The 23,131-nt window shown below is 38.4% G+C and overlaps 1 protein-coding gene across 3 annotated transcripts in view; it reads right to left on the bottom strand.

Annotated features, from left to right (window-relative positions):
* Positions 1 to 23,131, bottom strand: part of LRRK2 (leucine rich repeat kinase 2) — a 101,532-nt gene that overhangs the window by 39,155 nt on the left and 39,246 nt on the right. For all 3 annotated transcript variants that reach the window (XM_089524499.1, XM_089524498.1, XM_089524500.1), the window contains 15 exons: positions 20,900 to 21,028; positions 20,612 to 20,782; positions 19,717 to 19,975; positions 18,665 to 18,853; positions 17,389 to 17,507; positions 16,343 to 16,412; positions 15,195 to 15,412; positions 10,658 to 10,908; positions 9,979 to 10,127; positions 9,481 to 9,574; positions 7,021 to 7,207; positions 5,130 to 5,311; positions 3,642 to 3,871; positions 2,107 to 2,234; positions 1,709 to 1,927 (listed from right to left, as the gene is read on the bottom strand). In XM_089524499.1, coding sequence (XP_089380625.1) covers positions 1,709 to 1,927; positions 2,107 to 2,234; positions 3,642 to 3,871; positions 5,130 to 5,311; positions 7,021 to 7,207; positions 9,481 to 9,574; positions 9,979 to 10,127; positions 10,658 to 10,908; positions 15,195 to 15,412; positions 16,343 to 16,412; positions 17,389 to 17,507; positions 18,665 to 18,853; positions 19,717 to 19,975; positions 20,612 to 20,782; positions 20,900 to 21,028 — 2,595 coding nt within the window. The remainder of the gene's footprint in view (positions 1 to 1,708; positions 1,928 to 2,106; positions 2,235 to 3,641; positions 3,872 to 5,129; positions 5,312 to 7,020; positions 7,208 to 9,480; positions 9,575 to 9,978; positions 10,128 to 10,657; positions 10,909 to 15,194; positions 15,413 to 16,342; positions 16,413 to 17,388; positions 17,508 to 18,664; positions 18,854 to 19,716; positions 19,976 to 20,611; positions 20,783 to 20,899; positions 21,029 to 23,131) is intronic.

The following is a 23,131-nucleotide window of genomic DNA, read 5'->3' as shown; positions in this document are numbered from 1 at the left end:
GGTATTTTTGACAACTTACAATTGTTTACAGCTCCTACCTGTAAAATGAACCACTACTAAAACAACTGTCAAAAACTTTCCCAAGGATGTATGTGTATGTGTGTGCTTGTGTCTATACAGTGCGCCCGCGTCATACATGGGTGCACTATACATGGCTTCCAGCATACGCTGGGAGCCGTGCCAAAAAGGCTTCTCCTGTGCCCCAGAAGAAACAATGGGGCATGTGCTCCATTGTTTCCAATGGGGCTTGACTTTACGCAGTATTTCCCTTACATGACAGGGTCCGGAACGGATCTCCCATGTAAGGGAAGGGGCAACTGTATACGGCATTGCTCCAAGAACATGAAAGCTAGACACTTCACACTTGGCATAAATATTAAAGTGGCCCTGAGGTTGTGTGGGTCTTGGTGTTGTTTTGTTTTTTAAATGAGTTAATAAATGCTTGTTGTTGTGTGCCTTCAGGTTGTTTCTGACTTATGACAACTCTAAAGCATCCCCATCATGGCAAGATTTGTTCAGAGGAAGTTGGCCATTGCCTTCCCCGGAGGCTGAGAGCATGTAACTTGCCCCAGGTCACCCAGTAGACTTTATGAGTGGGAATTGACCCCTGGTCCCCAGAGTCAAAATCCAGTGTTTCAAACCATTACATGATGCTTGGTGTCTTTACTTAATTTAAATCTGTAGCCTGCATTACTAGGTTTCGGCACTAGGTGCCATATCTTCCCTAAACAGGAGAGAAATCTGGAGACATGCTTGAGCAAACCTCCTCTTCCCAAACCTTCTAAGTACAGTACTGTATATACTCATGTACAAGTCCATCTCATGTATAAGTTGAGGGAAGGTTTTAGGACCAAAATCATGGATTTTAATATGACCTGTGTGGATAAGTGAAGGGTAAAACTTAAAACACTCTACTCTGTCTTTTGCAATGCCTGGATGGGAAAAATGGGAGCTACAGTGGCTCTTTGAGACTCTTTCGCTTCAGCAGAGAACCAACTTCTGTATTAAGGCAGGGAAGTGCCAAACAGCCATCCCCGTCACTGCCATTTTCAGTCCCAGGCACTGCACTGGAGACTGCCTATGCAGGGGAAATGGGGCATCCGACAGCTGTTAAGGAAACCCAATCACCATGCAAACTCTCTCTCTCTCTCTCTCTTTCCCTCAGCAGCATTTTCCAAACTCTGTGTCCAGGCAGGAGAGTGGAGTGTCCGGAGGCACTTCTTTTAGGACATTTCTGAGCAGTATTACCATATTGACCCATATATAAGTTGACCCTGCATTTTGGAGTCAATTTTAGGCATAATTTTTTGACCAAAATGAGTATATACAGTACTTTTCTCTACAGAGAATAAACAGAACATGCACTGGTAAGGGGTGAGGGAGATAGCTGAAGGAAAGGCTGAATGAGTATCAGGATGTAGGAAGAAAAAACAACATCAAGAAAACATAAAATGTGGATGGAAGAGGGAAAAGAGAAAAAGTATAGGGTAGGAGAAAGTACACCAGAAGTGGGGACCCACGGGAACTTGGCACTCCTGCTTCCATTTTAAATTTTGTATACCTTCATCCATTTTATATTCAATTGTCTATGTTCTACTGACTGCAAGACATCTTGATTACTATTCTTGGAACAAAAGTTGGATATACAGTAAATCAAATAAATAAATTACACAGATTTGTATGGATATATTTAAATGACTTGTCTTACTTTGAAATTGAGACTCTCCTTTATGATGGTTTTTCGAAGTTTGGCCATGGCATCAGACTCTTCTGTAGCATTCACAAAGTGATAATCTTGGATTGTAGGAAAGCCCCTCTGATTCATCAGTTCTTTGGTAATTTTACTGACACATGCTTTACGATGTTTCTCATTAGAGACGTCTAAATGAGTACCAATGAGAATCACAGGTGATGATGATGCTCGGGCCTGCAAAGCATCAATAATGACAGTTTTCAGTTAGGAGTCTTATTTGGTACTCATCATGGTTTTGGTGGAAACGATTCTGCTAATGTGGTCATTATCCCCACTCACAAAACCCTGTGAGATCACAGAATGACTGACATTGTAGTACAATATCAATATTTCAAGATCTGTGAGTATGTTACCTTGATATTAAACAGCCATGGCTTCATAGCATCCACTTCAGCCTCTCCTTTGCTAAGATCATAAACAGCAAGGTATAGAGCCCTCTGGGTCATAAAGTGAGGATGAGCACTGTAGAATTCCTCCTGACCTAAATAATGACAAATTGTTGTTGTAGTTGTTGTTATTATTATTAATATTATTATGCTATCTCTCTCTCTCTCTCTCTCTCTTTTTCTTTCTTTCTTTTCTAGGCAAAGAAAACCACAATCAAGAATCAGTCATTATTACACTGATAATTTCTATAATCTCCGATTCTTTATATACACACACCTAGTTAAAATCTTTTTAGGATGGAAGAAAAAATAAGACACAAAGTTGGAGAATTAACTTCTTTGCAAAAGTCCTCACACCCTCCTTCCTTCCCATTCTCACACAAAGCAAACTCCAATCTTTTGAGCAATATTTCTAAAAATAACTTGAACCATGTTTCTCTTAGTCTTACGTAGCCACTTATTGTTCTCTTAATTCTTTAGCCATCAACAAAGATAAGTCTAAGGTGATAGTATTTAGGAAAAAGTGTAAAAAATACAACTGGTTCCTGGAAGGCAAACAGACTGAGCAAGTCAATTCGTATTTGTATCTAGGGCTACATTTCTCAAATACAGGGAAATGGACAAACCACTTTGGAAGAAATAAACAGAGAGCTATTGTGAATTCTGGTGTGCTCTATAAGCAGATTAGTTACAACCATCCTTCCAGTGTATCCCCTATCCTAAAAGTTTATAAAGCCAAAATCTTGCCCATTTTATCTTATGGTGCAAAAGTATGGGGCTACTTGAAAGCTCCACTTTTGGAGCAGGCACAGAGTTGCTTCTTAAGGAGGATCCTTGGAACTGACAAGAACACTCCAGCCCAAGCAGTGAGGGCAGAACTTGGGATCTATTCAATACAAGGCCAGGCATGGATAAAAGCTTTTAAATACTGGCTAAAGATCTCTAAAATGGATTCTAGAAGATTCCCCAAACTCTGCCTAGAAGAACAGTTAGTTATTGGGCGCTTGTATATATACACCCACTCTTTGGAACCTGGCAATTATTTGAGTTAGTAGTCCTTTATCCATGATTACTGAGACAAAGCATCTCATCAACCCAGATTACCAATGTCTTTTCATTATATGTGGTCAAATCTCTCCTTGGTTTTCATATTTTCCAAATGTTCTAAGCCTCTTCTATGTTAGTTTGAATCAACATGATTTACTGTAACTAAGCTCAACTAACCACCAGCCCTGCTTATTCAGATTCTGAGATTGCGTAAAACCTGTGCATTAGCATAAGCATGAACTATGTCAGTAGTTAGTAACCTACACCAAATCTAAGGAAATAACAGTGCCATTTTGGTATGTGCCTAGAGAATCTTTAAAACATGACATATACAAGAGTGGGCTTGAAAGTGGGATGCACAGAGCTAATGAGAAAGTGGCTACAATCCCATGTCTTCAGCATGAATAAATCTGGCTTGTCTTGACCTCAAGTCAAGGGTAAATATGAGGAAATACCTGCAAAGTCCCAGACATTTAATACAAGATCTTTCTTTACTTTGCCTTTCACTGGAACTTTCCAGTCATTCACATCAATTCCAATTGTAGCATTCTGAACACCCAGGTCTGGACGCTTGCATTTCATTAGCTGTTGTAACAATGTAGTTTTACCACTACCAGTATTTCCAACAATCATGAGCTTCATCCGGTTATAAGGGACAGCTTTCTTTAAGCGCTGTTGAAGAAACCTTGAATGAAGGGGGAAAGCCCTTGTAAGAAAACCATTATTCAAAAAACAAAAACTTTGTATTAAAAAAAGGTGTTTCAAGAAGAAGCTTTTTTCCTCCCATCCAGACATTCAAAAAGGCCAGAAGACATGCTATGGCAGAGACAGAAGAGGTGGTCAGTGCTTCTTTTAGGTTCTTTCAGGATGGACTAAGCTCTTGCCTTTTCTATTCTACTCGAAGAAGCAGATGGTTCCTATTTCGATAAAAGTTGAGGTACAGTACTTACATTGACCAGTGGATAAGTTGGCCCAAGTCTTTTGGGTTGATTTTTGGGCTAAAATTTCTAGACTTATACATGACTTTATACAATAGGTGGGATGCGGTGGCTTAGTGGTTAAGATGCTATCGAAAGATCAGAAGGTTGGCATTTTGAGGCCCAAGTGCTGCCTGATGGGGTGAGCTCCTGTCACTAGTCTTTAGCAGTTAGAAAGCATGTAAATGCAAGTAGATAAATAGATACAACTTCAGTGGGTAACAGTGTTCGGTGCAGTCATGCTGGCCACAAGACCACCAGAGCAGTCCTCAGACAATGTTGTCTTTTTGGTTTAGTAATGGAAATGAGCATCACCCTTACAGTCAGTTATGACTAGACATTCATGTCAAGGGACTACCTTTATCTTGTTATACAATAGTTAGGAAAATCCAATAAAAGTAAGTTTAAGTGGCTGGAAGCCTGAATGGAAGCATTTCACACTGCAACATTTTGAGGCAGAGTTCTATCTTGTTATGTACTTATTTCTTAATCCACCTATCTTTAACCATCTGTTAAGTAATTTTCAATTACAAATAATGTGATAGGTATACCCTTGGTATCAATCTCGCACCTTTAAACCAGGGGCAAATAACTGTAGCTTTCCAGGTGTTATTTGATCTTGAGCTTATCATGGCCTTAAACAGTATAGCCAATAGTCAGCACAATAAGAGTCATGAGGTTTTCCATCCGTGTTAAACACTCCCTGTCACAGCCATGCACACACATATACAGTGGACCCTCAGTAGCAACAGGGAGGGGGGGGGGTTCCAGGACACACACACCCCCATCGATACCAAAATGCATGGATGCTCAAGTCCTATTATATACAATGGTGTCCCTCATATAAAACAACAGAATCAAGCTTTGCTTTTTGGAATTTCTTGTTTGGTGAATATTTCTGAACTATGGTTGATTGAATCCATGGATAAGGAGGGCCAACGGTATAATAACTGACATGAAACAAACCTTATAATATCCCTTGCTTTCCATCCAACATGTTTGAAGTCCAAATTAAGTTGTAACCCTTCCAAAGGCAGGTCCCATATTTTGGACAACTTTCCCATTTCATCAGGGAAACATCTTAACTCAGGATTGTGACTGACATCAAAAGATGTTAAGTTATCAAGGAACCCAATTTGAGGGGGAATCTGAAGAGAACAAAAGTAAAGCATTTTACAAATAATTTTATGTTATTGTGAAAAATAAATCTATGCAGAAGTAAAATATATCAACCATATAATGAAGACAAACAAACCAAGACAAGCATAATAAGCCACTCTCTTTTTATTTTAATTACTCTTCTCTGTTTTTGCAGTGTGGAGATTTATATTTTGTAAAAAAAAAAAACACCCACACACAAACACAATTTCCACAGGATTCCTTCAGTGAAGCTATTTAATAATGTCAATACAATACTTAAAAAAAAAAACAACCCATGATCTTTTCAGTATCAATGCAAACCTCAACCTATTTTTGGCTCTGTAAAGCTAACAGGTACAGTGAGTCCTTGGTATCCACTGAAATTTGGTTCCAGGACTTCCTGTCAATACCAATACCTATGGATGCTCAAGTTCCATTAAATATAATGGCATAGTAAAATGGTTTCCCCTGTATAAAAGGGCAAAATCAAGATTTACTTTTTGGAATTTATATAAATTTTAAATATTTTCAAGCCATACATAATTGAAATATGTGGATACAGAATCCATAGATATGACGAGCTAACTGTGTTATGTAGTTTGGCAAGAGGTTAAAATGGTGTCCTGTTTCTCCTTGAACACCACTCTGACTATCGTGGGCCTAGTCACTCTTCCTATATTTACCTCTGGAAGGAATTGTGCATCTAAACGAATATGAACATGGAAATATGAATAACCTTCCTGCTTGCTTCTATGGAACTAGCCAGTTGCTTAATAGCTGGAGTGGGTGGGCAACTTTGGAAGGTGAAGGGGGCCACATTAGTTCCTGCAAGAGACCATGGGGGGCCACACCTCTCACAAAACAAAAATGCCCCCTAAATACCCTCTACACTGTATAGGGATACTTTTACTATATATTTGGGATCTCCTGGACAGTTTTGGATCAACAGAGGCCTTTTAAACAACAGGAAGTGAACAGAAGTTATTTCCTGTTTGCTTTCTTTTTCTTTTTCTTAAGGCCTTTCCTGGGCATAAACTGGTCAAGTGAAGCTGCAAAATGTGGCAAAAATTCACCAGTTGTCTTGAATATTTTGGGCCAAAAACATTTTTCCTTTTTTAAAAAGGGCCACCAGGGAGTTAGGAGGGCCTCCAAATGTGGCAGAAATGCCCCCCCCCCCCACACACACACCTTCTAAATTACATCTAGGAGTATTCAAAAAGATTTTTTTTACCTCTACAGAAACTGGCCTGGAAGCTACACGCAGCTCACAGGCATACTTTGATCACTCCTAATATAAAAGATCTGAAGTTGAAGAGCTTGAATAATTTTGACAAGAAATCATCATTACAAAAGATCATAACCCAAAATCCAACCATGATAGACGAAGCCCCATCACTGACATGAGAAGTTCTTTCAGAGGATCCAGGCAATATCTTTCCTCACATAACACCTCTCGATTCTAAATATTTACCCCAGATGGCTGGGAAAGTTTTTAGAATTGACTTTTGGGTGATGCAGAAGGATGGGAAGAGCAAGTCCTATTGAGGATGCCCAAAGGCTGCAAGGGAAAATGGATTTTTCAGTGGATGTACACAGCAGAATCCAAGACATAAGACATAACTAGGCCTTATGGAGAATATTTTTTTCTAACTATACTGCAGTGAAGTAGCAATAACATCCCTAAGTACCACCAAACTGAGTTAACATTGTACATCACCTCTTTTAACTTGTTGTTAGACAGGTGTAGCTTCTCAAGTCGAGACCATGACAAAGGTTTTTCATTAAAGTCTAGGATGCTTATTTCATTGTGGTTCAGTAGCAGCTCTCTTAAATTAGAAGATTTCCAGTGCACAGGCCCGGGTAAACTTACAATGTTATTGCTACTTAAATCCACTGAGCGTAAACTAAAGGAGGGGGAAGAGGAACATGAATATAATTGCTATATAATTATAAAAAATTGAACAGTTAAAATGTAAGAATTTATTTAAAAGATCATACAAAAAGAATGCATGGGAGGATAATCAAACTTTGAAATACTTTTACAGTGATTGGCATCAGTGAAAAGTCTAAAACAAAAGAGAGAGCGAGAGAAAGGAAAAGCAGCAGTAGTCTTATGTCACTATAAAGCAGGGATGGGTAAAGCATAGCATATGGGTCTGGAAAAGGGGGTAACTGCACTATTTTTTGCCTTCTCTTGGTTATTTTAGAACCACAAGAGGCTGTACTTTCCTGTGGTAAAAATGGACTAAGGGGCCGTAAACATGGGGAAATTGCCCCCATCCACAGGGGGTCTGGGAGGGGGCATTTGGAAGTGGAAAAAATTGATTTTTTTTCCAGGAGTGTGGTGGAGATGGTAGTCCTCCAAGGTTCCTTAGGGGACTAATGCGGTCTTCAGCACTTCAGTGGATGCCCATCTCTGCTTTAAGACTAAACTTTCAATTTTAACATTTTTGGCATAAGTTTCCATAGACTGGACCACATGGCTATCTTCTGGGATATTATTAAAAATAGCTAAACTATTAAAGGGAGTCAGCGATGAGACACCAAACTCCAAATCTGTTATGACTATTTCAAAATAAAGAAATAGCATTTAAAATGAATGTTCAATCCAGAACAGATTTATTTTACACATGGCCCAAAGGACATCTATTTATTTTTGTACTAACAAAGAATGTCTTGTAGTGGTGATGTTGTGTGATTTCACATAGTTTTTAACTTATGCAACTCTAAGGCAACCCTCTTATAGGGTTTTCTTGTGCAGATTTCTTCAGAGGAGGTTTTGCCACTGTTTTCTCCTCAGGCTGAAAGAGAGAGTGTGTATCTTGCCCAAATTCACACACTGGGTTTCTATTATTCTCATCATTATTATTTACATCCCTCCCTTTCCCCAAAACTGGGACTCAGAGTGGCTTACAAGATTAAAACAGTACAATTAAAAACATAGAAATATGTTATATTAAAACAGAAATAAATTATTAAAATATTAAAACAGATTGCATATAAAATAATAAACTATAGTTAAAAAGATAAAAGTGTTTAAAATGCATTTAAAAGGATACAACGCCCAGCCCGTTCTTTAAAACCCTTCTGTTTAAATGCCTGTCTGAACAGGGAAGTCTTAGCCTGCCAGCGGAAGGCCAACAAAGAGGAGGCCATTCTGGTCTCCCTGGGAAGGGAGTTCCAGAGTCTAGGGGCAGCCACCGAGAAGGCCCCCTCTCATGATGGGGATGGGACAGTGTCTCTGGTCTCTCTATGTACTAGTCCAACAATCAAAACATTACACTACCCTGTCTCTGATTCATGCATTACAGCACTTATTAAGATATATGAAATAGTATTGCTCTGATGCTGCTCATGCAAACAGAGATTAGGAAAAATTATACTTTTCAACATTTACAAAATCTAGTGCAAGGCATAGCTGTTACATCTGTTGGAAACCCAGCTACAAACAAACAAATAAAAAAAAGCACCTGCACAGTTTTGAAGCAACATGTAATTCTTTGAAGACTGGTAGCAGTATTTCCAGAATCTAAGGGCCTGAACAGACTGGCCAAATGAAGCGGCCTCTGGCCTCTTTTGAGGCATGCTGTTTAACTGACTCATGCCACTAAAGAGGCAGAAAGCAATGCTGAAGCCGCATTCTGGTCCTTAGGACTGGAGCAAAAAGGAGCCAGGATAGTTTGACTCCTGGTGGCACTGGTCTACCCCTGCCTCCATGGCCCACGGCCCACTTTGGGAACGGGCTGTGTGGACAGTGGGATTCCAACCCACTTCTGGCTGGAGCTGACTTGGGCCACTCTTTCATGCCTGTCTGTTCCATCTCTAAGTTGTCCAGGTGTCTAATGCATGCGTGATGTACATAATCATGAGTCAGAACATAAATTGGAAGACATCCTAAAAAAGCTTTTCCCCTTAAGTACCAACACAGCATGATCCCAGTCACAACAACAAGACTTAGAGAAGTCCCAAGACAGTTATTCAAGTATATGGGACTGGAGGAAGACAGAGATTTGTTGTAGCTACGACAGGGAAGAGAGGGAAGTCTCACCTTTTTTCCTACAGGCATTCTGTTGGTTATTTGGTTACGGTGATTTTCACTATTCAGTACAAGAAGCAGGGAGATTTGCATAAACTTTCCAAATGGATATTACAGATACATAGATATATGGTAACTTACTGTGGGAGAAGAAGAATTGCTTCTGGAATATTAGAAAACTTATTCTGTGACAATTTTAATGTAGTTATGTTAGATGGCAAGTCAGAAATGGTATCTAAAAATAAAAAAGAATGCAGTTTTTTTACTGGTTTACAAAATGACTGAACAATAGACAATGTGGGAAGGTAGTTATCAAATATGTATGTTCCTGAAACATAGGACTTTTCTAAATGGTGAATTAGCTTGCACTTTGTTCACAGCTTTTTTCTATCCTACATAAGCTGGATTTGGAGGTGATGGGTGAGAAATAACTACGGTGGGGTATGAAGTTAGAGGAGGAACTCTAAAATATTTGCTATACATTAATGTCATACTGATTAATGCAGAGAATGCTTCTTCCCTTAGCCAATTCCACCTGGACTTGAAATGGCTAGGGAGGCAATAGGCAGATGTACAGACAAATTGACTTTCAAGATGGAGATTGATCAAAAAATTGTCCTACAAATGGTACATACTCACCAAGCAAATTCATCCCAGCATTGAGTGTCTCCAGTTTCAAGCACTCCTTCAGAAAATTCTCTACCAAGAATGATATAGTATTCTTGCTGATATTTAAAATTTTCAGTTCTTTCAAGCGTATGGGTGAGTGCACTCCTGGAAGTTTGTTACTAGGAGAAAATAAGAGAAATACAAGTGGAATATACAGTATGCTAAAAATGGAAAAGATGCTAACAACTATCAGGCAATGATATGTGTAATAAATGTCACTGTGCACAAACTTTTAGTATGTGATAATTCTTCTATGAACAACCCATAGGCCACTTTTTTATTACCAGTCACTAGGAGAAAATCACAAACCAGAATCTAACACTCTTGTATTTCCTATCTTGGCAGCCAATACATGATGGGAGAACAGAAGTAATGTTAATACTGGAATTTGGCCTACTAAGAGGAAAAGTAGCACCATGCTTATACAGAGGAATAAAGCAAAAGAAAGTGACTGCTATTCCACCCCCCCCCCCCCACAAAGGGCACATGGAAGTGCAAGCTGCAGAACATTAAAAAAATTATAATATGGTTTGGGGTTAAGTGTGATCATAAGCTACATTTCTGAGACAGGGTTTCCTTATCTTGCAGTTTTCTTTTGTAGCAACTCCCTTGAGAAACCTGTATCCAAACCACTATGTACTCTTCTTACCCTTCTAATACAAGGTGCTCCAGTTTTTCTGCAACTTCGGCAAGAAATTCAGGGATGCATGACAATTGGTTGTAGGATAAATTCAGTAGTTTCAGAGTTGCACAGATGATCTTTGAATCCAGAGTTAATGATGGACCAATGTCATTGCGTGAAACATCAAGGTGTGCTATACAAGGCATTTTCAAAAGGTAAGGAGGGAAAGTGGTAAAATGATTGCTGTGCAGATCTAGGTAACTCAAGCATTTCAATGTCTGAAAGAAAAACACAGATTTTCTATTTTATTTTAAAATAAGCATGCTAAATAATTTATGATATAGCAAACAGACAATATGATACAAATACAAACAGATGATGAGGCTGAGCTTGTACAGTGGGAATGGCACACATTCTTAGAACTTTTTTGTTCTTGAATGATATATTTCTCCAATTAAATTCATTAACAAGTATTATAGATGCTATGGAGCCACAGCTGTACAAGTATAATGAGCACTGACTGGATAGCACCCTTAACTTTCACCAGCTGAACGTAGCAGCTTTGTTGTTGTTAACTTCGCTCGAGGTGGCCCTGATTCATGGAGACCCTATGGTTGAGACATCTGCTCGCCCCCCTATCCTTATCTGCTCTACTTTAGTGTTGTAGATTCACTTCATTTGTCAATCATTTTTTCATCTCCTTAATGCAACTCTTCTGTGTATTGCCTCTAGCATCTTTTTTCCCCCTTGATCTTGCAGCATGTTTTTCTTGTCTTGGAACATTCCGGTCCTTGGACTGAATTTGAGTTCTCAGATTTTATGGAAGAGATCTTTCATTCTTCCTTTTTTTGTTGCTGTCTTCTATTTCTCTACATTGGTCATTATACAGTGCACCTGCATTATACCTATACACTGTGTGTGTGTGTGTGTGTGTAATATTTAGATTTTGGAATACCTGTATTTGTTACCAAAAATGATAGGGTACAAGAAAAGGCACTCACAAATTAATAATTTTACAAGGCAATTTAATATTAGCTAATTATACCTGTGATACCATGCAGCCTGGGATCACGGCCCTTTTTATGCCAAGTCCAAATCACACAAAACTCCAGAGGCAGGTCCAAATTAGTTTTAGTTTATTAAGGGAATGAACAACATATATACAACACATGCATTCACATAAGCACACAAGCTCTAAGAAATCAAAGGTGTGAGTGGTGAATAAATTTTGAAGCTTTGGCTAATGGCAATACTCACCAAAGCTGGAGCTTGCTTCCAATTGTTGGAGATCACAAACAGAAATGGACTGAATAGCTACTTCAAAACAGGGGTGCGGTTAGCCATTTGAAGGGAATCTAGAGGCAGACTAGCAGCATGGATATCTGCAGGCAGACTAGACCCAAAGAACCAAATGCTAGATGCCAACCTTCATACAGTAAAACCATTTTGATGGCAGAAATCAAAAACTTGGAATAATTAACCAAGCCAAATGGTTTTGCCAGGAAGGAATGTTAGATGGGCATTGCAGTTGATGTGTCCATGACTATTTGGACAAAAGATTGACGGCTTCAGCAAATGTTCTCAAACCAAGAGCCGAGAGTTGTGAATTTCTGGAGAGAAGTGTTATTTCTTAAGAGAAATGGCAAACCCACATCTTGGTAAAGATCTTTACTATGACCTCATTTCCTCTTGCCAAATTCACCATCAATTCCTCTGTTGATCAAAGGGATTGCCATACACACTCAACTGTAACGTGTAAGTCGAGGTCAGGTTTTGGGGCCAAAATTATGGATTCTGCCATGACTCGTGGATAGGTCAAGGCTAAAACTTGGAGGCTCCATCAGTGTATGTATGTGTGCGTATGGCAAGAGACACTCTCACTGAGCCTTTTCTACATCGTTTCAGCTTTCGTTTCTTAAACAAATGGCAATATCAATCACCCAGGATACTTTCTGCTTGGCTCTTTCTTGCTAAACTCCTCTCCACACTGCATAGGGAAATCTGAAAGAGCTGCTATCATGTTTTCATAGTGACCTGTAAATAAGTCAACCTGCGATTTAGCAGTCAATTTTTGGGAATAAATTTTTAGACTTATAGACGAGTATATACAGTATATCGATGTCTTTGGGTGATTAATTGTGATGTGCCTCCATATCATTCTCTGGCTGACTCCAACTGGTCTGGGGGTCAGCTGCCTGTTTTGGAGCAATCCTAGGTTATTCAGAGGCCACCCTTCAACAGAGACCCTTTTTGATATGAATTTATACTGAATATATCTTAGGACACTAATATGGACTAACATGAGTATACGTAAATAATGAGGTATCTTGGGAGATGGGACACAAATCTAAAACCAAAATTAATGTGTACTTTCTATACACCTTATATGCAATCCTGAAGGTAATTGTAATAATTGTAATAAAATTTATTTGGTCTTTGACCAGTATAAAAACAAAACCACACAAACAGCATATCAGTATCACAGTAACAGGTTAAAATATAAACTAATAGTAGACTATACATGTACAATAATTGTATACAATATTTTTAATACTTTTACTATTGCATGAAACAAATTTGTGTAAATTGAACGATCAGCCACCCATGTGTGCAATTTTAAATTTTGGAATATTTCGGATTTCAGAGTTCCAGGTAAGGGAGACTCAAACTGTAAAATGTTTTCTCACAATAAAATCCGGTCCCACAAATAGCCTGAATTTTTAAAAAAATATATCACTTTGCAGCAAAAACAGAAGGAGAGTTATCGCCTCTCTTAAGTGCTTCAATATTGATGTATATTCTGGCGGGGGGGGGGGGATTCTGTTATTACTTGTTTCTTCTAAAAAAATATTTTTAAATAGTGAAATTCTACTATTTCAGTGTAATACTTGGATTTTGCAATCTACACCAAAGTTAACAATTTCTGTTAAAGTTAATGCCCAGCTAGCCAGAAGACGAAGTGTACAGATAAATTCTGAGGATCCAACTGAACAACCTAAGCAATTTCTCAAAAGGAACACTGAATAAAAGTATTTTTCAATTGTTCTTTCATGTGTAAAAGAAGAGGCAGTACAAGAGTAATGTAATATCCACTTTATGTCTTCAAAATAAGGAACAAGAAATGAATCTCAGTTGCTTCTTAGCAAGATCTTTGACCATGTCTTTCTTGCAAAATGAAAAAAGAAGCTTATGACATTTCTGTCATGCAAGAGATTGCTTATGATATTGTAACGGTACTTTATATGTATTGGCAAGATTAAAGAATTATGTTATATGATTATGTCAAGCAATTTGTTCAAATAAATTCAAAAGGTATAACTGGTTAAGATTCCACCATATTGTTCTCACAATAACCCTGTGAGGTAGGTTAGGTTGAGAAAAAGTAGCTAGGTCAACTATTGAATTTCATGTATCAGTTTGAATCTGATCGTCTCCCCGCTCCAGAACAAGCCCAAGAAAAACCCACTAAATTCAGGTATTTTCATGAATGTGATAAATCACCTCTCATTTATTAATGGATTGATTCTAGTGATATAAAATCAAAATGAAACTTTCTTCACATTGCACACACTTGGCTCATTTAGGAAAGATGGCACAGCCACCATTTATTAGCTTATGCTAGGCAGTCCAGGGCCATTTTTCTAGTTTTGGGGCCCTCTAGGGGCAGCATCAGGCTCTTCAAATACAACTGGAACTTACTAGAATAGATCTGCACAACTTAGCAGCAGGTAGGGTCCAAAATTATAATAGACTAACTTGTTTGGGCCACAGATAGGTTGGAGGTTGGGGGTGCCCTCGGAGCCTTGTGCTACAGCTGCCTCACAGGAGTCAGATGGCATGGGGGCTGAGATGGTGCCCTTCAAGTCCTGTGTGATGTTAGCTGCCTCACGGGACTCAAAGGGCATGGGGAGGAGGCAGCGGTTTGGCTGGCCGGGGAGGGGAAGGCAGTCCCCCCCGTACCAGTTGACATCAACAGTCATGACACCACTGCTCCACAGTCCAGCTTTGTCCCAAGGACAGGGCAGGGCTGAGGAAGAGGATGGGTGCCCGCTCACCCCCAAACCCCCTCCACTGCCTGGCTTTCTCCTGAAGAGATGGCTGGGCTGGGGAGGAGAACAGGCAAACGGACACCTGTTCGGATGGGTGCCCATTCGCTCCCAAGCCTCCTCCACAGCCCAGCTTTCTCCTGAGATGGCTGGGCTGGGGAGAAAGAAGACAGACAAACAGATGCCCGTCCTCCACTTCCCAAGCCCTCAAGAGAAAGCTGGGGAGGAGGCTTGGCGGTGAGCTTAAGCATTCTGGGGCCACCAGAAATGCTTTGGCAGACCACATGTTGTACAGGCCTGTACTAGGAAGTCACACCTAGTTTTAAAAAGTATTTTTTTAGAAAAAAAGTTTTTTAAAAATATGTATTTTATTTTGGTGGTTAAAAAAAAGGTGTGACAGCCTGCCTTCTTGTACAGAAGAATAACACCCCTAAGGGCACGATTCTCTCCAGAGGATTTTGCTAGAGATTTTTCTTCTCTCTAAGAAGATCTTTGGTCCCATGCTCATGTAGACTCACCTCACACAGTTGTTCTGGAATGCTTGAAAGGGCATTTTGATGAAGCTCTAATTTCTCCAGATGTTCCAGATGAGTAGTTAAGCATGAACTTTGACTAATGCCATCAATGTTCTCCAACTCATTAGATGAAAGGTCTAGTGACTTAATATATTCCTTGTCAGAGATTGATGAAGAGAAACTATCTGAATGCTTTATCTTTGGCTGGAATTTCGATATGCCTTCAAGTGTAAAAAAAATAAAAATAAAATGAAGAGGCATTCACTTTTATTAGGAAAAACATGAACTTTGTGGATTTCATTGATTGGTTACGGTTGTGCCAAATATTGACTTTTTGATGGATAGATGATTGATTGAAAAACTGACTTAAAATCCTGACAATAAGGATCTACCATAGACTTAAATATTTCTGAGTGAGATCAAGAGGAAAGGATAGTATTTTTATATAAAAATGTACACTAAAAATATATTTCTGTAAATAATGTACATTTTTAATTGATTGAAATTACACTCTTCTTTCACCTGTGGGGTCAGGAAGACAGAGTGTTTGTCAATGACAGGGCACATCTTGTGCGTAAATGGTCTCAGGTTCAAATACTCACACATCCACCAAAAAGGATTTCAGTACTGCAGAAAAATACTCAGAAATCTTGGTGGGACTATAGCTAAATGAACTAAACATCTTGTCAGATTGTGTACACATTTCCAATCTGTTTTCCAGCTTTAATTGGTCCAAGATACAACTATCATAATGTTGCTCAGCAGCCATGGGCAGACCTACAGATGGTTTTGCTCATGGGAATATCACTATCTAACTAATTAATATATTTAGCATCAGGAACAAATTTTGCCCTAGAACAGATTCCTTGCTGTTACTTCTCAACAACTGTGCAACACAGCTTAGCTGTGAGAATCACCAAAGGCATTTTGCATTTGAAATACTTAGGTGTTACATATGTAGACAATGCTATGCTCAGACGTGCAGAAGAAATTCAATTCAGTGGCCACTCACATTAAAATAACAAACATTGGTTGGTTTTTAATTACATACCGGGATATTTTTATTACTCTATGAACACAGTTTAACTGCACACAGAAGTATATATAATCATTCATTTCAATTTTAAAACCTTCTGTTCATTTTCACTTACTATGTGAATCTTCTGAAGACATCATTTTTTTCCTCTGACTTCTTAATGGTTCATAATGTGACCCAGCTCCCTGGATGATGCCAAGACATTATAGTTATGAGCATATGAATGAATTTATGAACTGAATATGATGCAAACATACAGTATTTCCATTGTAATGTCAGAACAATGTGATAGGAGAAACATTGTCATTTGCTAAACATGCACTCCACTAGTTAAACTAGGTACAGAGAGCATCCAAAGTTATAATGTTGAGAATCAAGACAACACCATTCCAAATATTTTAGACTTAACGTGGATTTGTGTTAACAACAGGCCTAAATACCCTAAAGGCATGAGGTCCTGTTTGATCTTGGAAGTTAAGCAGGTTCAGCCCTCGGGAGTAGATGGATGGGAGACTGCCAATGAATACCAGGTGCTGTAGGATACATTTCTGATTCAGAAACTAACAAAACCACCTCTGAGTATTCCTTACCTAAGAAAACCCTATGAAATTAAAGGGCTAGTAGGCTGACTGGCAACTTGAGGCACATACATGCACACACAGGGTTAACAATAAAATCCAGGGTTTTCAGAACACTGATTTGGGAGATCTGTGTGATGTGGACTGGTGAGGGGGGAGAGAAAGTATACCATTCCAAGTATTTTGGAGTTCACAAATAAAGGTTAACATTAAAATATTAGTATACTGATTTGTGAGACCTCTGTGCGGCAGGGACCTGACTGGAGGAAAAAGGAAGAGAGAGGAGGGGTGAATGATAGATATTTTAACAATCTTAGGGTAGGTAAGCCACCTTAAGTCCCAGATATGGAAAAACACTAAAATATAAATCAGTATGTTAACATTTTTGGCATACCAATATGGGAGAACTTTGCATGGAGTGGCCTAATGTGGAGAGGAAGAGGATTGGGGAGAAGAGATGATGTTAGCTTGATTAATCGATGAACACCTTGATTCATTGATATCAACAAATCTTCCAGGCCTCTCTGTCATTCCAGATATACCCTTAATGTTAGTTATATTGATTTAAAACTACTAGTCTTACAATAGAGTTGCAGTGTCTTGGAAGAGTAGGGGAATACTTCTGCAGAGTTATGTCCTTGTGAAGATCTGCAGTTGCCACAGAGTTGGATTTCCTCTTCACAAGATATGAACTTTCACTTCCTGTAGCAAAAGGATGATTACACAGGATTAAAAGAAAGTCTGAATAACAGACTTCAGATATCAAAAAGCAGTCTATGTACCTGGAATGTTATCAGCACAAAACGTTGGCTTGGTGTTCATTATTTCATCTACACTAAAGGTACTGCTCCATCACAGTTAGAGATATCACATTTTAGACAAAGTGTGGCCTATATGCATAATGCTAACAGAAACTACCAAGTGGTAAACTGACCCTGTCATAATCTTTAGTTTGTTCACAGTATTATGAATCAAATATTTTAAGATGAAATTAAGGTTCCCCAATATTAAAAGATCCCAAATAATAATAAATTTAAACCTACAGTGACGCAATATGGTCTTAGAGCTTTTTCACCCCTTTTTTTAAAAAATAGGTTCCCACCTCTGAAGTTCTACCATACACTTTCTAAACAGAGCTGAAATTGCTCCTGGAAATGGTGTAACGTTTTTAATGTAACATTGCTTTCAGAGATTGTATGGAGAAGGAAATATTACTTCAGCAAGAGACATCAAAAACAACATTACAGAGTGCCATTTCCAGGGACAAATTCTGGTCCCATATTGAAGGTATACCAAAGGTATATTACTTTTTAACTTCACAGAGCTGTTTACTTTAAAAATATATATAAGAAAAACACCAGTTTTAAGTTAGGAGTAGATGATCATGGCATTCAGTTTATCATAACAGCAGTGGCAGAGAAGAAGTTACTATAATTAATTGTTCAAAAATGGCACTGACAGAAAGCTTTTAAGAAACTCTTCCTTCTCTTTTAGGTCTAATCTTCACTGCAGAAATAATGCAGTATGACACTGCTTTAACGGTCATGGCTCAGTGTTATGGAATTCTGGGAGTTCAGGGTTTGTGACATATTTAGCCCTTTATTGGCTAACTAAACTACAAATCTCAGGTTTGCATAGCACTGAGCCATGGGCATTAAAGCAGTGTCAAATTGCATTATTTCTGAAGTGCAAATTAAACCTTAGATTCCACATTATTTCCATACATGACAAATCCAACTGAGATATATTGACTACATATGCACACTCAACACTAAAGAATCCATACCAATAACATAGTCAAAGAGGTTAGGTTGGACTGTTTTCAAATGCTAGCAAATGCTTTCTTTTTACTAACGTACCTTCGCTATCTATATCATCACTCAGGCGAAAAACATTGTCAACTAAAGGATCAGGCAGGAATGCCCAGTCTTCACACTTCTCCATTGTTTCTTCACAAGTGTTTACATCAGAGCTAGCACTTGACTGGTCCGCATAGCTGCTTGTCCTCTGATAGCTAAGCACCATTCTGGCCAAAGCGGAACCTGCATCTAATGTGTGTGGATCCAATACAGCACCATGTTATAAACACTAGACATATATCATTGTTTTGTTCAGACAACCTAGCCTATCTGTTAAACATAAACAGGTCCTTTGCCCACATACACAACCCTTCATGAACCATAATGAAACCAGTATGCAAAGGGATCTTGTCGCACCTTTGAGACTAACTATGTCAAAGGAGACATCTGAAAGAAGCTTTCATAGACTTGGTCTACTTCCTCAGATGCTTAATTAAACCAGGAAGCCTTAGTATCCCAGGTCATTCAAACTGGGAGACTATGGTTACTAGCTTTTAAGGAAGTCAGGATAAGCAGAGAAGGGGCCAATCTATCCTGCCATGTGAAGGAGTTCAACAGTAGGGCCCTATCACATGTCTTCACCAAAGGTGCTCATGGGTAATGAGAGGGACTGAGAGAAAGCTTTCTCCTGAGCATCTCAAAATTATATCTATCTACATATCTGTACATAACATTTATTTTAAAATGAACATTTATCAATTTTTACATTATTGTACTTGATTTATAGATATTTTTGTTAATTTTAATTACTGAAAATTCTACTAAGCTAAACCTACTTCCCCTTAGGCCACTTCCCCAGGAAATGAAGGGGGACAAAATGGGGCGTGCACCACCATTCAAGCCAATGGAGCTTGAATATAGGCAATTTTCTGGTTTTGCAGGGAGGTCCGGAACGGATCCCTGGAGAAAACTGAGGGGCGACTGTATATCAATAGCACATAAAAGAATCCCAACCTCCAATTCTGAGCAGCTAGCTTTGAACCAGCCAAGAGCTGCATGTAGTTTGGCTACCTTACATACTTTAATATCCACACTACTCTACAGCCACTTACTTGTTGGTTTCCTGAAGGAAGCCCGTTTATCTGGAAATAAGGGGCTCAGCCAAGAAGGCTCAATTCTGCCAATGCAAAATCCTCCAAGACATATGCTGCTGTTAGCTGTATCCAGACTAAGCTTTTTCAAGAGCAAGCTAATGATTTGGCTGTCTCCTTTCTTGATGCTTACTGTTAAAGCACTCCGGACATCCTGTTCTCGAGCGCCACTATTTAGCAGCAGTTCTACCAATTTAGGATTGCTTCCTTTCTCACAAACCTATTACAGGAGAAAAGACTGGATTAAGTAATGGCACAATTTGAACAATCTTGATAGGAACATCTCCCATTAAAATGCATATAGTGGGCCCTTGGTATCTTTCCAGGATCCCCTGCGGATACCAAAATCGGTGGATGCTCAAGCCCCATTAAATACACTGGCATAGTAAAATGGTGTCGCTTATATAAAATGGCAAAATCAAAATTTGCTTTTTGGGAATTTATATCATTTCTTAATATTTTCAAGCTGCGGATGACTGAATTCGTAGATAAAGAATCCACAGATATGGAGGGCAAGCTGTATATGCTTACAGATAATACAGAGCTTTTTTCATTCATTTCTACATATGTTGATAATTATTCCTTATTTTACTGATGTGTGCATATTTTTAAACTTGCCAAAAAGAAAATTCTGTACTTTTGGCTTCAATAGGAAAACTTTAAGGATGAGGCTAGCACAAGATTATTTCCAGAAACATTCATTCATTCATTCATTCATTCATTCATTTATTTATTACATTCATTTTAGTGAAGTTGAGCAATTATTCAGTATCATTTAATATGAGAAGTATCAATTAATATGAGAAGCCAGGAAAATATCAAATCAATGCAATAAACGTCAATTAAACATACGTACTTGATAAATTAAAGAGTTTGCCTTTGTCTTCTTATTCACATCTGCTCCCAGCAAAAGAAGACATTCAACCATAATGCTATTATATTCAACACAGGCTTTCTCCAACATCAGGTTTTTTAAATCATCATTGTCAGCTATTTTAGCAAAGCATTTACAACAAAGACTCTGAAACTAAAATGAATGGACAAGCAATTAAAATTGGGCAAACACCTTTCAGAACATGTCAGCTTAAATATGCTGAGGAAGGGACTTAGAGATGGCTAGAGAACATAGAAAAAAAAGAGATACCTGCTGGTCTCTTTGTTCAGTGAAACACATGGACATCTGATAGAAAATAGCTGTGTCAAATGACTCCTGTAATAGCAGCTTTGCAAAACAAGGTGATAGATCAAGTATTGTTGTAATTGTGCGAAATCCCTAAAGATAAAATGATACCAGAATGATAACATGCCTAGTGGGTAGACCTCACTAAGTTCAGTGGGACATATTCCCAGTTCAGCCTGTATAGCATTACAGCTTCAATATTATTCTGCTTTGCCTCCAAGAGGTTTCTTTGGAACCAGTAAGCCTTACTGTGCAGTGCAAGGTTTGCCACACTCTTCACTGAATGCCAAAGAAACTTTTACCTCCCACCTGAGAGTCCCCACAATACAGTAGACCCTTGTTATATGCTGGGGTTTGGTTTCAAGATCCCCCGTGTATAACAAAATCCGTGTATGCTCAAGTCCCATTAAATATAATGACATAACAAAATGGTGTCCCTTATAAAAAATGGAAAATCAAGGTTTGTTATTTGAAATTTATACTTTTTTGGAACATTTTCAAACCGTGGATGCTTGAACCCATGTATAAAAAATCTGTGTATAAGAAGGGCTGACTGTACATAGCACTCAGGTACATCATCATCATCATCATCATCATCATACTTTATTTATATAGCACTGTAGATTTACATCTGAAGTGAACTTCCATAAGTGTGGAAGTTTTGACACAATCATATGCAGATGAAAACCTGTGCATCTGCTAAACTTTTTCTAAATGGAATAATAATGTTCCAGTTAGCTTTTTCAAGTAGTTACCTCCTCTACCTCCAAACTAAATAGTACTTCATGTTACACTTAAAGGGATGGCATATACATACATCAGGAATTTTCAACCATAAAGCCATGCCACAACCATCCTACCACTAGGCATGTTCTGGCAAAATACTTTCGCTGCATCATTTGAAAATAGGTCGTCATTTGTCCAAAAAGCTAAAAAATAAAAGGAAACCCATTCATAAGAACCCGGTTATATGCCATGGTCTACCATTCCATCACAATACTTCCTTTAAAGCCCCAGCAGACCACAGCAGAATGGAGCACATGACCAAATCACAAGGAATGCTATGGAACTACATATTGAGAAGAAATGATTACTAATTTGCTTAAATGTAAGGCCTGGTTTTAAAAATGCATATCAATAACTACAGCATGGAGTGATGGCATTCCTTCAGTGAATAAAGAATTATCACCAGTGAATAAAAAATACAAAACTTTCATATTACCACATGTCACTTCAGATATAATTGGTTTTCAGTGGTAGTTAGTTTAGTTGGTGGCCCATTTTTCCGCCAGTTACCAAACCCTGGTACACAACTGCACAGATCTTAAATTCTCTATGTTGGATTACTGTAGTTGGATGTTAGAACTAACTTCACTGAGAAATACTGCAGTTTAAATGATGTATGGGAATAATACGTTTCTACTCATAATATTCTAGTGCCCATTTTAGATATGCAAATTATCATTTCATGCCTTATCAATGATATTCTGGACCTCAAAATGATGTCCATTGACATTGCAATTAAGGCTGAAATCCTAAACATGTTTACTTCAACGTGGAAGGAAGTCTTAATAAAATCTGTGGAATTTACTGCCAAATAAAACTTCGTAAGAGTTTCATAAAATTGCTTCTAAATTTCTACATTGTTGTCACACTGAGAGGTTATGAACATTCAAACTTTCATGCTCTTAACACGCATCATATTTTAGTGCAGGAGTTGCCATAACACGTTTGTCTGTATTAAAGTGTTGAAGGTTAGAAGCAGCACATCTCTTTGTGAAAAAATAACACTTCCAAGATTACTGTAATTTAAAGTGATGTGTCAAGATGCTATCATTTACTTTTCATGTGGTAGGTAATACTGGAAGCTGTTTCAGTTATATACAATCAGAGCTCTGTTCAAATTACTCATCATACTTTCCTGAATGCAAGGTCAGTGCAGCTCCCAACCCTACCTCCTCTATGTGGAAAGGGAGGCAACTGAAAAGAAAAGTTGTCTGTTTATATGGAGGCTTGCTGCACAAGCAAGATCATAGATTTTTCAAGCATCTTGCTCATGTGGAAAGCCAGACAGGAACTTCTTTTTGATGTGAGGAAAGTGAAGTTCTCCTTCTTCCATGTTAAAGAAAGTGTCATGAGCAATGCTTAAACAACAGGGCTGAAGTATCAAGTACAACTGATAAAAGCAAGATTATT

This window comes from Sceloporus occidentalis, unplaced genomic scaffold, assembly GCF_023333645.1.
Source record: "Sceloporus occidentalis isolate IW3139 unplaced genomic scaffold, rSceOcc1.0.p SCAF_5, whole genome shotgun sequence".
Classification (NCBI taxonomy): domain Eukaryota; kingdom Metazoa; phylum Chordata; class Lepidosauria; order Squamata; family Phrynosomatidae; genus Sceloporus; species Sceloporus occidentalis.
Note: the sequence above shows the minus strand (reverse complement) of the source record. Positions and strands in the feature narration are given on the sequence as shown.